Source organism: Choristoneura fumiferana, chromosome 2 (genome assembly GCF_025370935.1).
Source record: "Choristoneura fumiferana chromosome 2, NRCan_CFum_1, whole genome shotgun sequence".
Lineage (NCBI taxonomy): Eukaryota > Metazoa > Arthropoda > Insecta > Lepidoptera > Tortricidae > Choristoneura > Choristoneura fumiferana.
Window position 1 is genome coordinate 22184199 of NC_133473.1, and position 13026 is coordinate 22197224.

General features: G+C 40.8%; 1 protein-coding gene across 5 annotated transcripts in view; it reads left to right on the forward strand.

Moving 5' to 3' along the window:
• LOC141445341 (ankyrin repeat and BTB/POZ domain-containing protein 2) overlaps nt 1-12653 on the forward strand; it is a 91427-nt gene extending 78774 nt beyond the window's left edge. For 4 of the 5 annotated variants that reach the window (XM_074111157.1, XM_074111158.1, XM_074111153.1 and 1 more), the window contains 12 exons: nt 5228-5445; nt 6021-6246; nt 7246-7378; nt 7625-7767; nt 7863-7990; nt 8317-8522; nt 8813-8940; nt 9842-9928; nt 10627-10787; nt 11217-11382; nt 11522-11704; nt 11794-12653. In XM_074111157.1, the coding sequence (XP_073967258.1) occupies nt 5228-5445; nt 6021-6246; nt 7246-7378; nt 7625-7767; nt 7863-7990; nt 8317-8522; nt 8813-8940; nt 9842-9928; nt 10627-10787; nt 11217-11382; nt 11522-11704; nt 11794-11991 (1977 nt within the window). In that variant the 3' untranslated portion in view covers nt 11992-12653. The remainder of the gene's footprint in view (nt 1-5227; nt 5446-6020; nt 6247-7245; nt 7379-7624; nt 7768-7862; nt 7991-8316; nt 8523-8812; nt 8941-9841; nt 9929-10626; nt 10788-11216; nt 11383-11521; nt 11705-11793) is intronic. The other variant, XM_074111154.1, reaches the window with a different exon arrangement.
• Nucleotides 12654-13026: the final 373 nt, after the last annotated feature.

Below are 13026 nucleotides of genomic sequence, written 5' to 3' on the forward strand. Positions count from 1 at the left end.
AGCACATTGTCGTCAAGTCTGCGAACTTTCTGAGTGAATTACAAAATCAACCATGACTATTCTACACCACTGCAACCAGTTGCTATGCTTTATGTAAAGTCACTGTACTCTGTTTACTTTTGATTGTTATTAATTATTGTTCGTTTCGTATTTATAATCGAATCACTGTTCAAACTGCATATAATCGCCAAATACACATCCTCTCCACACCAACAAATGCCACTAAATCACCCTCTATCACTGCCTCGCGCACTCAAATACTCGACACTATACCACTATGGAACTTCGTAGGTCCCCTTGAATCTATACTGCCAGTCTCAATATTAAGACTTTCATCCCTTATTGTCCTGTTGTTAGTAATACATAGCTTTAAAAATGACTTCCCTAATTAAAATTAACTCTGAACTGGATACTCTTTATTGCTCCAACTCCTTCAATTGTGATCCTGACGAATGTAGTGCTCTTTTGAATGATCCTTGTAATAATAATCTTAATGTCCTACACCTTAACATTCGATCAGTAAATCGAAACTTTGATGAGCTTAGGGTTCTGCTATCTGAAATAAAGGTTATTTGCCATATACTCGTTCTAACCGAGTGTTGGCTTCAAAAAAACCCGATCACACCACTTTTAGATGGATACACCTCGTACTCCACTACTATTCATCATAACCAAAATTCGGGAATAATTATTTATGTTAAATCTTCTCTCCCACATGTCGTTGCCGAACCCAAATTTAAGTATGCCGACTGTCTCACGTGTACAATTGATAATAAAATAACAATAGTAGCAATCTATAGATCTCCATCTTACTCTCATAGAGACCAATTTGAAGCATTTCTCGAAAGTCTAGATGGTTGTCTAACGAACTTAAATCACATCAGTAACATTGCTCTAATGGGAGACCTCAATATTGATATCAAACCTCTTAATAATGACCACTTCTCAGATGATTATTTAACCCTAAATGCCACTCATGCTCTATCTCCCACTCATTTCTTTCCTACCAGACTAAACAAAAGTATTGATCATGTTTTGCTAAAATCAAAGCTTATGTCAACTACGCTCGTTATAAAATCTTATATTACCGATCACCTACCAACTCTTCTAGGTATTTCAATTAAAAATAATTCTATTATGGTTAAAAAATTTAAATCAATAACGGACTACAAAAATATACAACATGATATAGATAGTACGGATTTTTCTGTTATCTTACAAACAGAGGATGCGAACCTAGCCGCTGACACTTTTACTTCAATCCTTTCGTCTATCATATCGCATCACACTAGGACGATTGAAATACCTAGGAAAAACAGGACTATGAAGCCTTGGATCACCCCTGGGTTGCTGCGTTGTATACGGAATAGAGATCGACTCCATAAAAAAGCTGGTGACGCTCCTGATAACCTAATTGTTAAAACTACATACTTGCGCTACCGGAACTTTTGTAATAGTCTTTTACGTAAATTAAAAATTTCATATGAAAAAAATGAGCTACTGAAATCAAAAAACAATCCCAAATCTACGTGGAAAGTTATTAAGAGCATCACCAACACTGAAAAACCCCATAGTCCTCCCCTTGAGCTACTCAACTTAACTGACGACACTAAAACTTCACTCAATTCGGTAAATAAATTCTTGGCTGAAATTGGTAAAAATCTCGCTTCGGAAATACCCAGTAACGCGGCCAATCTTAAACCATATCTTAAGGCTACTTATACCCCTAACTCAATGGTTTTGTTTGATACTGACATAGAGGAAATTGAATCTATTATCTTAGGATTGCGCACTGACTCAGCCACTGGTATTGATTCTATCTCGCCGATAATACTTAAAGCCAACCGCAATACACTGATTCCTATAATAAAACATATCTGCAGTATTTCTCTCTCCTCGGGTGTTTTCCCAAATGCCTTTAAAAAAGCACTAGTCCATCCAATACACAAAAGTGGTGACAAACGTATCATCTCTAACTATAGGCCAATTTCAGTTTTAACTACTTTGTCTAAAATTTTAGAAAAAATTCTAAACAGGCGTCTTACTACTTTTCTTAATAAAAATAAGGTTTTGTCCAAGTATCAGTATGGCTTCCGTTCGGGTATCTCCACCGAAGATGCGGTTATTGACCTAACCACTCATATATCCAGTAATTTAGATAAGGGTAAAAAATGTGTCGGTGTATTTCTTGACCTAAGAAAGGCATTCGACACTGTCCATATTCCACTTCTGTTGTCTAAACTGCATGATGTGGGAGTCCGAGGCATTGCACACAAAATTTTTAGCGATTACTTAACAAATCGTTTTCAAAGAGTTACTATACAAGGAACCCAAAGTGACGAAGCTTGCATAGAATATGGCGTCCCGCAGGGGTCGATTCTCGGACCTACGTTATTTTTGGTTTTCATAAATCAATTGTGCGATATTAAAATTCCAAACTGCAAAATCTTTACGTATGCAGATGACACAGCACTTGTTATAGATGGATCCGATTGGGTGGAAGTGAAGTTGCTTGCTGAGAGCAGTTTGCGCATAATTAGTAGTTGGCTGTCACAAAACCTTCTGACGCTAAATTTAACCAAAACTCACTTTATCCCTTTCTCAATCAAAAATAATACCCAACCCCCGTCTAATTACAAAATCATCGTCCACTCTAATTGCAACGCTAGCAACTGCAGTTGCCAGCCAATATCTCACATTCAACATATTAAATATCTAGGGGTTTTTATAGATAGTAATCTGAACTGGTATCCCCAAATTGATATGCTTACTTCAAGAGTTAGGCGCCTCATTCACATCTTTAAAACTCTTCGACAGTCAGCTGATGTCGATACTCTTCGCACAGTTTACTCTGCGCTCTGTGCGTCAGTGCTAACCTACTGCGTGCCTGCCTGGGGCTGCGCCGCAAAAACTTCCTTCCTAAAGATTGAGAGAGCGCAAAGAGCTGTGCTAAAGGTCATGTACAATAAAAAGAAAAAATTCCCAACTAAAGAACTTTATACAATTGCAAAAGTACTGACAGTTCGACAGTTATTTGTGCTTCGCCTAATCCTTCGAAAGCATTCTCAGATGCCACCCGTTGACCCCGCCAAAAGATACACTAGTAAAGTATGCACTATAGTTCCTCATAAAACAAAATTTTCTAACCGACAATATTACGTATCCAGTTCGATGATTTATAACACTATTAATCTAATCCTAAACATTTATCCATTGGTCAAATTCGAAGTTAAAAATAAAGTTTCAAATTGGCTACAAAAACTTAATTATGACGACACTGAATCAATTTTACCAACCACGAATAAATAATAAGTCAGTCTGATAGAAGGCATATATACTGGGACGTATAGGGGCTGGGATGATGATGATGATGTCTGTAGCTTACTAAGAACGGCATGATTCCCTATATACAGATGAACACATATATACGCACGCACACACGCGCGTACACACTCTCACACACACACACACACACGCGCACACTCACGCACACGTACACGCACACACACGCACACGTACACGCACACACACACACACACACACACACACACACACGCACGCACGCACGCACGCACATACATTATATGCATACGAACATGAACATACAAAGTTGCTATATTAATATTTTTAGTTTTAGTCTGGCACATGAAATTATCTAATATATAGTTGTATTTCCTTGTTTAAATTATTCAAGCAGCCGAATTCGCGTCGAACGCTGATGCTCCAAGATACAGGCTTTTGCTTAGTTTGGAGGTCAGAGCTTATAACAACTTAATTTGTGCAAATTGTTTAACTTTTCACTGCTAACAGAAACATTTTTGTCCTCTAATGTTTGTACAACCTTATGTTTGAATAAATGATTATTATTATTATTATTATTATTATTATACCATAGTCAAAATACCACGCACAGGACTTATCACGCTTATTTTTGTGATCAAGTGCGGGTAGTTCGAAGAACTCGGGCTGCTAGGCAGACTTGACACCCTACACTTCAGTCTACTCGTGACCACGGCAACTGTAATGTTGCCGAAACGTCGAGGTAAATATTACTCGTGTGTGTTAGCGTGATAAATAGTCCTGTGCGTGGTATTTTGACTATGAGTGAAAAATGTGAAAATCACTAAAGTCTTTATACCTCCCGCAGGAAGACACCGCACGCTGCATATGAACTGAGTTAACGACTAATAAATTAACTGAGCTTTTCTTCCTTTTACTCATGCGCGAAACCCTAAAAGAAGGCGACAATAATCATTTTTCCTTGCCACCTACGAATTAATTAGATGAGAATTATTCGTAGCTTGCCACTAAAGAATATTTGGTAGGACGGGATGCAAGGAGACGCTAATTTTCATGTTGGCCTAATTTATTAGAAACTGCAGTGGGGTAGGTGAGAAAAGGCGCCTAAATTCACTTTAGGTTACCTGTGTTTGACAATTTCTTAGATCCAGCGCTGAATATTAAAGATGATGGATGATTTTTCGTTTTTTTAGTGTCTGAACCGAAAGGATTGTTTATTATGTGCCCGAATGTGGCTGGAAAGCCAAACTTTATTTTACAGGGCGCGCAATGTAATTGATCACAATCATTATCGGTGTAACTGTAGGAAGATCTCGGGCGGGTCTAATAAGGCGTTTGATGGCATCCAGGTACTCAAAGATATAAGAAAGAGTGGAACAGCACTCTCTGGCCAGCGAAAGCTGTCCACGCATTTTCTACGAAACTTTAACCTGGTATCATTTTTGAGACTGACAAAATTGTCATATCATTCTAGCCCGGCTTAGATAATTTTGATACTTCTACTATAAGAAATAAATAAATTATTTTTTGTTTAATTCAACCTCCTATTTATCATCCTCAAAATGCAAAATGTTATAAGATTAGGTATGTTAGAATTAAAATGTTAAAAGATTATATTTAATGCCATTCTGGGCAAAATGGTCCAAAAATTGATACGAAATGGGCACTGACAAAGGTCATAAAATTTACCAAGGAACTCATAAAGTGCTTCATCAACTTTCACATATTACTACATGAATTTTGATGATGCTTGAAGATCCCCGAGTATAATTTAATATCTGGAAAATTAAAATGATTTCTAAGTATCAAAATCGTTTAATCAGTGTACCTACAGCAAGTGTTGCCAGCCTCATTTTTTTAAAGCCGCTGTTTCTCGTGGACGGCTTTCGCTGGCCAGTCTAGAATCACCTCCTCATTTAATTTCCAGTTGGAGCACAACTCTAACGCGGCGTCAACGGCCAGCTGCGCCAACGGGCTGTGGGGCGAGCGCGGCGCCGGCGCACTCCCGCCGCTCGGGGAGTGGGTGCGCGTGGTGCGCGCGCACGCGGCGCTGCGTCCACCCCCCGCTGTGCCCGACGCTGATGACGTCATACAGGCGGCGCGGCTGCTGCTGCCGCATGCTGACTGCCCGCCGAGATCTGTCACGTTAGTATCGTGTTTTAAGAGTACCTATAGTGTTGCTGTAAACAGTCGATTACCATCGGATTGCCTAATTTTTTATACGTGGCTTTAGTGGAGACAAATAGGTATGGCAAAGATTGTATACACAGTGATTCAGGAGACGTGAGCAGGACCAACCCTACACCATGAGTAAAACGTAATATTTAAATAAAACCTGTGGAGGTGGAAATATTTATGTGGAGGATAATGTGTGGACTTTTAATTGCAGAATGACTATGCACTTAGTAAATAATTTAATTATTAAACGAAAACAATTATTTTGGTCACCCGTGACCTTATGATAGCTCTGTCTGTGCAAGAATAGTGTTTTTATCTCCACCTCCACCTCCACACTGTTAGAAAACACACAAATAACACAAACCCAACTCACCACCACTACACTACACGGACGAGTTTCGAATGCGACCTGAGCTCATTTTCAGAGCAACTTAACCGTTCCTGCCCGCACCTTTTGCTAGTAATTTAATTTACATCGCTATCCACCTGGTTTCTCGATACCCAAGCAAACATCTTTTCCATTAAGCTTTCAAATATTCCAGCTTGGAAGAGGCCATAGAGCCAGCCTGGTCCCGCTGCACCCGCACCCCAGACGAGCTGAGCCGAGCGGCGCTGGGTCTAGCGCAGCGGGCGCTGCTGAGCGGCCGTCCCGATCTCCTGGGCGGGGTCAAGGCTCTGCTGCCCAGCACGGGGTTAGATTCCACCGACGCTGCTGGACTCACTGCTCTCATGAAGGCGGCGTTGGCTGGGGATGATCAGATAGTGGCTGTAAGTTTAGACTAGTTTTGCTAGTGAAGGCAATTGGTCGTTGGTGGTGACGTTCCGACTGCGGAGTCAAGGTGTTACTTCTGAGCACGGGGCTAGATTCCACCGATGCTGCTGTACTCACTGCTGTCATGAAGGCGGCGTTGGCAGGGGATGATCAGATAGTGGCTGTAAGTTTAGAAAATAATGGCAATGGTCGTGCAACTCCGACCCGCTCGGCGGTTTCAGGGCGTTGCTTCTGAGCACTGCATTAATATCTGCCATGTACAGGCCTTAGAAACAGAGTCGTGTGAGATATTTACCTATGCACGCTTTTTTGTGTCAGATTTTGGTACGGTGACTGTACTCATGAAAGTGGCACTAGCTGAAGTCGATCAGCTAGAAGTATAAAGAAGTTTAGTTTGTTGAAAACAATCGGCTGTTTGATCATTTCAAGATAACGTAACTAATTCAGATTCCCAGATTCATTCCTAATTTTACTATACCTACGTTTTTGTACAACTTTAACATAGTCAGTTACGAGTACGCTTGGATAAATTTGAAAATTTGAAAACTGAGTTTGGAACTACTTACTTTGTAGTCTTTACAATACACAACGCGATCATGCTTGATATTCACCTAGAATTTAAAACAATCATAATTGTTATCTGAACAGAGGCCGTATTGCCTAAAGCTTCTGACGTTCGCTTCTGAGTTTCACTTGATGGCGATCGTGAGTACAGCCTCAGGAGAGCTACATAATATAAACAGATCTGTCTCCAGGCAGACGCCTGGGGACCGAAGTCCGAACGAACGAAGAGCATCAGACGGAAGTTTACATACTGTGTCCGAATTGAGACACTTCGATGATGCGGTGCATAATGTTAAAGTTTCCATATATGCTCACTAGATGTCGCTCGAGAGTCGCTACAACACTTCTACAGCAACAGTTAAAAAGAGAAAACGGGTAAAACGAAATAGTTTCAAGTTTTGAAGTTACATTTGACTATTGTTCGTTTCCAGATGCTTCTAGAATCGGGCGCGGATCCAAACATCGAAACACCCGGTGTTGCAGCGCCACACGCATCGCTTCTGTCGCCGCGATCACCCGGCACGCCTGGACCGCAGTCGCCAGTGTATACGCCACCTACTGCCGGTTAGTTTAGAACTCATTTATAAACTGGAGATTTAAAAAAAAATATTATTAATCATAACACTTCGTTGTTTACAACACTTTCATTTGGACCGCAGGTCTTCTCTTCCCTTATTTCCCCAACTACTTTTAATTATATGGTAATTATGCATAATGTTTACAAGTTTTTTTTAATACACTGGCAACCCTATACACCGTTTTTTGTGTTGCCATTTTTTTATACTTTTTTCCCAACCCTTTATCTTCCAGGTTGGACGGCTCTGGTATACGCGTGCAGCGGCGCAGGCGGCGGCGGCGCGGTGGAGTGCGCGCGCAAGTTGCTCGGAGCAGGTGCAAGAGTAGATGGTGCGCCGGCCCGGGGAGAAGATGTTTGCACGTTGACTCCCTTACAAGTAACATCCTTATAAAATAAACAATACCAAAGTACTACAATTATAGTAAAAACTATTAAACATGGAAAAATAAATGTATAACAATGTCTTTATAGGTGGCATGTGGTGCGGGCAATCAAGAGTTAGTTCAACTCTTGCTGTCACATGGCGCTGACCCGTTCCTCTCCACTCAGCTAAATGACGCTCTATGTTATAGCGCCGCTGCTCAGTATGGATGTTATAGGTAAGTGAGTAATATTTGTTCAGTATGCAATTAAACAATACACCACGCTGTTTGAAATACTATGTGAGCCCATTTAAGCTGAAACGTGGGGCTTTGTTTTTGTTAACGACACAAGGCGCAATGATACGAAGTAAATCTTGGCATTTGACACCTTGGCTTGGATCTCGGGCTAACTCTCACCAGCCATCGACCCCGAGATCTGATTTTTTTTCTGTACCTTGTCCCTCCAGTGATACCTGGGACGACCAACTGGTATACGCCTACTTGGACGCCCCAATGCAATAACAGCAAGTGTCTCGTTACTTAGAATACTGTGCTGTGTGTAGTGCTGTAGCCGTATGCTGCACACACGGACGCCGGGCGTGCTTACGTGCCGCCGTCCGTGGTGGGACCCGCGGCGCCGGAGCCGTACTGTCCTTAGAAGAGGTCTTAGCTGAGGGTGCGCCTTCTGCGGCACGACCGGCTTTCACCAAACAACAACAGAGGGCGCTGCAAGATGCTATGTACTACGCTGCTGAAACAGACCATTTGGGTAAAACTGATGTTTTATATTATTTTAAGAGATTAAATCATTTAATGAGAGCTATCGTTTTTGTCTCACTAGATGGCGCCCTGTTGCGTGAGGTTTTTAAGTATGGCTTTAATTTCAGATAAAAATATTTACAAAATTATTCTAATTATAAACCCGCGTAGCTCACCCAAAAACTATGAGATTTGACATTTCGGAGACCTCACGCTACACTAGCGCCTCTAGTGGCGAATTTCTACGCGATAGCCCTCATTAGTTGCGAACTTTGACTATTGTTTTGTGCGATGTTACAGATATAACGTTGGAGCTGCGAGCGTTGGGAGTACCGTGGTCGCTTCACGCCTGGACATTGTCATTAGCTGCTGCAGCAGAAGCGGCATTAGATCATGTCATCGACCAACTACTCCAGGACTTTTTACAGGTTCTTATATAATACCTACTAGCTTAGTTAGGTCACAAAGTAGATAATATAACAGAGACACCACCTAGTACAAGCAAATGGTATCACCCTAATACTGGCTCTTCAACTGGCTATTTTTCTTTCCTTCGATTTTCCAATAGATGGCACCAGTGAGAACACAAATAACACGATACGTATTGCCATCTAGTGAGACACTAAGGATACGGTACACTGACAACAACCAACAAGCTCACCAACTGAGCCTAGACGTCTAGAGATACGCATGATGAATGGAGGAATAAATGAATGATGTAGCGGGGCGTCCTCGTGGAATGGAGTAGAAGAAAAGGGCAGGTTCCAGGGCAATAAAGCGTATAATCATCCAATACACACACGAACATAAACACACCACATTTAGAGTTTAGGGTACAAAGAATATTATATAATATTAGACAGAAACAGAGTTTAAGAAAAAGCGAGCGTCACACACGAAATTGCAAGCTTAGCGTCTAGCAGTTCTCGGAAGAAAAACATGGCGCGTCCCCAGAGTCAAGATATCAGAGTGGGGAGAAAATAAATGATTCTATTGGCTAAAACGCGCGGGCACGCGAACGGTTCGAGCGCGGCGAGAGCGGGCAACATAACCGTCGCTCGTGCAGTCCCTAGCTGAGCCGTCAGATGGCGCTACAATGATTAATATATTCGATGATTGATTGAAAAATTAGAATCAAAAAATAGGTACCAACTTTTAAGTTGTTAGGCTGCATTTGGTCGCTTAGTCGGTCCAACGTAGTACCTACCTATATATCTACTGTTATTATAGACTTAAAGATACTCATGATAGATTGTACTCAAACACTTAGTTGTCACTAAAATTAGAATTTGTACACAATGTACTAATTTATTTCTTTTCCTTTTATAGGTCTGCCCATCGGATGATAGCCACTACAGCAAGCAGTTCATTTACGAGTGTCTCCCATTGCTGTTTAACATTTTAAGATACAGCAAGGTAAATCAACACAGCCGCTATTATATTAGAATATTAAATTTAGAAAAGAATTTATTATATTTAGAAACTAAGCAACAACTACTAACAAAATATGTGTCCCAGTTACATGAAATAATTGATATTATCATTATTATTATCACAACAAGTGTCATATTCGCATATTCTCAATATTTTGAGCATGAAACTACCGTGAGACTCAATCGTATTAAATGATATTGTAACGGATAACTCACGTCTTAAGTCGAGTTTAGCTCGACATGTTTCGTCGGGCAGTCGCGCGAGCAGAGCGGTGGCGCACAGTGCGCGTGTTGCGGAAGCCGCCGAGTCGCCTGTGAAGAAGGGCTACGAAATAGCCCGAAACATGTCGAGCTAAACTCAATTTAAGACGTGAGTTATCCGTTACAATATGATTTAATATATTCTCAATACTTTTATTGCATTGTTGTATGTTGCATTGTGTAGCTACATATAATTTAAAAAGTTGTTGATTGAAGTAGTTATATTTGCTGCCTCTTGTCTGTTTTCATTTATGATTGAGAGCCTATTTTGCCTTTCTCTGTTAAGTTTAATCTTACGAATGTTTAATCGAGCAAAATAAACAGACGGCATCACAGATATCTACCACAAAAGGTAACAGGAACTAAACAGAGGAGGAGAAATAGGTGGTAAGTGAGTAAAGTAATCATTGTGTCGGCCAGAAGGAGGGCACAGTGCTGTTGCTGGCAGACATCCTTTGCGCGTGCTACGGCTGGGAGCCAGTGCCGCCGGTGCTGGAACCGCCACCCGCCGCTGCGCCCGCGCCCGCCCGCGTCGACCCTTCCTACGTCAACAACCCTTCGCTGGCTGACGTCACCTTCAGGTATGGTTAAAAATCCTACACTAATGTAATAGTAAGGGATCAATCGTGCGATAAAAGTGGAAAGTTATTAGCTGTGCTATTGAGGCTTTAACATAGTGTTAGGGCCTGGCCACATCACCATTGCACGGCGTCGTTAACGTCAAACGGCATGATGCCTGACTGCAACACATTGCCGCTCATTGTACAGATTACGGCGTGCCCGAGCGGAGTGCCCTTGGTAATGTGACCAAGCTTCACTATTACCCCATAGTACGTATTGCTCGCTCATCCATTAATTGCGATCGATACCTACTACGTCTTGAAAGGATCGCAAACCTTTGAACTCTTAACAGCTACACACAGGCACCCCTCTCAGAAAGAAAAAGTTAGCGATTTATAGGTATATAAGCAAGGCCAGGTGTCAAATACCTATATCGTGTTATTTTGCAGAGTTGAAGGTCGTTTATTCTATGGCCACAAGATCGTCTTAGTGTCGGAATCAGCACGGTTAAGAGCCATGTTAGCACCAGCGCGAGCACCGAGTGAAGCCGTCCCAGCGGCCAGCACCGCGCCACCGCTTGTTCAAATCAATGACATCAGATACCATATATTTGAGGTAAGTACTTAAAAAAATGACGGATTGCATCAGCGTTCTAACCTAGACTAATCCACACATTGCATTACAATATTTTTATTACTTTTGGTCAACATTTTAACCAATGTCTATTACTAACCAATCTCTGCCTTGTTCTCAGCAAGTGATGAAGTACCTGTACTCCGGCGGGTGCTCTGGGCTGGAGATACCAGAGACCGATGTCCTGGAAGTGCTGGCTGCGGCGTCTTTCTTCCAGCTGTTGCCACTGCAGAGGCACTGTGAAGCACGCGCGGCCAAATCTGTGGACCTGCATAACCTTGTCTCCGTGTATATTCATGCTAAGGTAATCAATCACCAACTCCAGGAACATGTAATACTATACTAAATAAAGAAGTGGTTCAAATAATTCACAAACAATAATGTTCATTTCAGGTCTACGGAGCTACACAACTTTTAGAATATTGCCAAGGATTTTTACTTCAGAATATGGTTGCGCTTTTAACTTACGACGACTCTGTGAAACGTCTACTTTTCGGTAAAAGGCTTCCGGGTCACAATGTTCTGGGAGCGCTGCTGACTACCCTGCAAAAGAGAATTGAAGCCAGAAAAAATCAAGCTAAAAGCAGATAACGACTGGCAACTTTATGTAATATAATTATAGCGACGGCGATAAAATAAATTAAGTACAAACAGTAAAAAGTTGAAAAAGTTAGCTCTTAGAATGTTATTTAAAGGACTAAGGTGCTAAACGGTGCTTCTCATAATAAAACTGTAACACTTTATTAAGTAAATAAAATAAAAAAATTGAAACTGCGCCCCAACTAAGTTATTTATTCGTTGACTTACTGTTTTTAATTACTTCGGAATTGGTAAAACAATAAAACTGTTGTTTTTCAAGATTACTAATTTTGACATCTATTTTCTATCTTAAGGTACAAGGTCCATAATTAACTCAATATATAGCGTGATTTTGTAGAAACCGCAGCAGGTAGTTCTCTCGATCTGGCTCTAGCTAGCATTGTGACATGTATAGACCACAGATGATTCATTTTGTAGTTAGTTCGTTACTACCTGACAAAATAATACTATCACAATTTTGTAGATAAGTAGTTTTAGTAAAAAGTATGAATAAAAAATTATCTTAAATGATTCACTGTATGAAAAGTATTTTCTTTTATTTTTATTTGAAATACGAAGATTTCAACCCTTTTTCAAATTTATTTTGAACGAAATTCATATGACTGTAGTATAAAGTGTAATTATTGTTGAAATAAAGCTTTATGTTTATATTTTACCAGTCTTTTATTAAAAAATCTCCCTTTAAACAAACAGTGATAAAATACAACTACTTAATCTTTAATACGTTCACAAATTAATTACAATTATAGTAAGCAAAAGGAAATTAGAATAATATTCCATATAAAAGTTATACCACGTTCCCAGCAGTTGTGCTGAACGGGGGGGGGGGGGCATGGTGCATCGGGCATGTTCTGCGAGACACGCACAAACCGACTCCTGCCTGGTAGTCATACGTAAGATGATTTCATCACTGCTGGGCTGGGGTGTGTCAGACCGAGTCCTAACAACATCTTGAACGCAATTACATTCAAGTTTGACTGTCGAATACCTTTTGCACTGGGTTGGATAAATAAAGAGAGTAGCTTC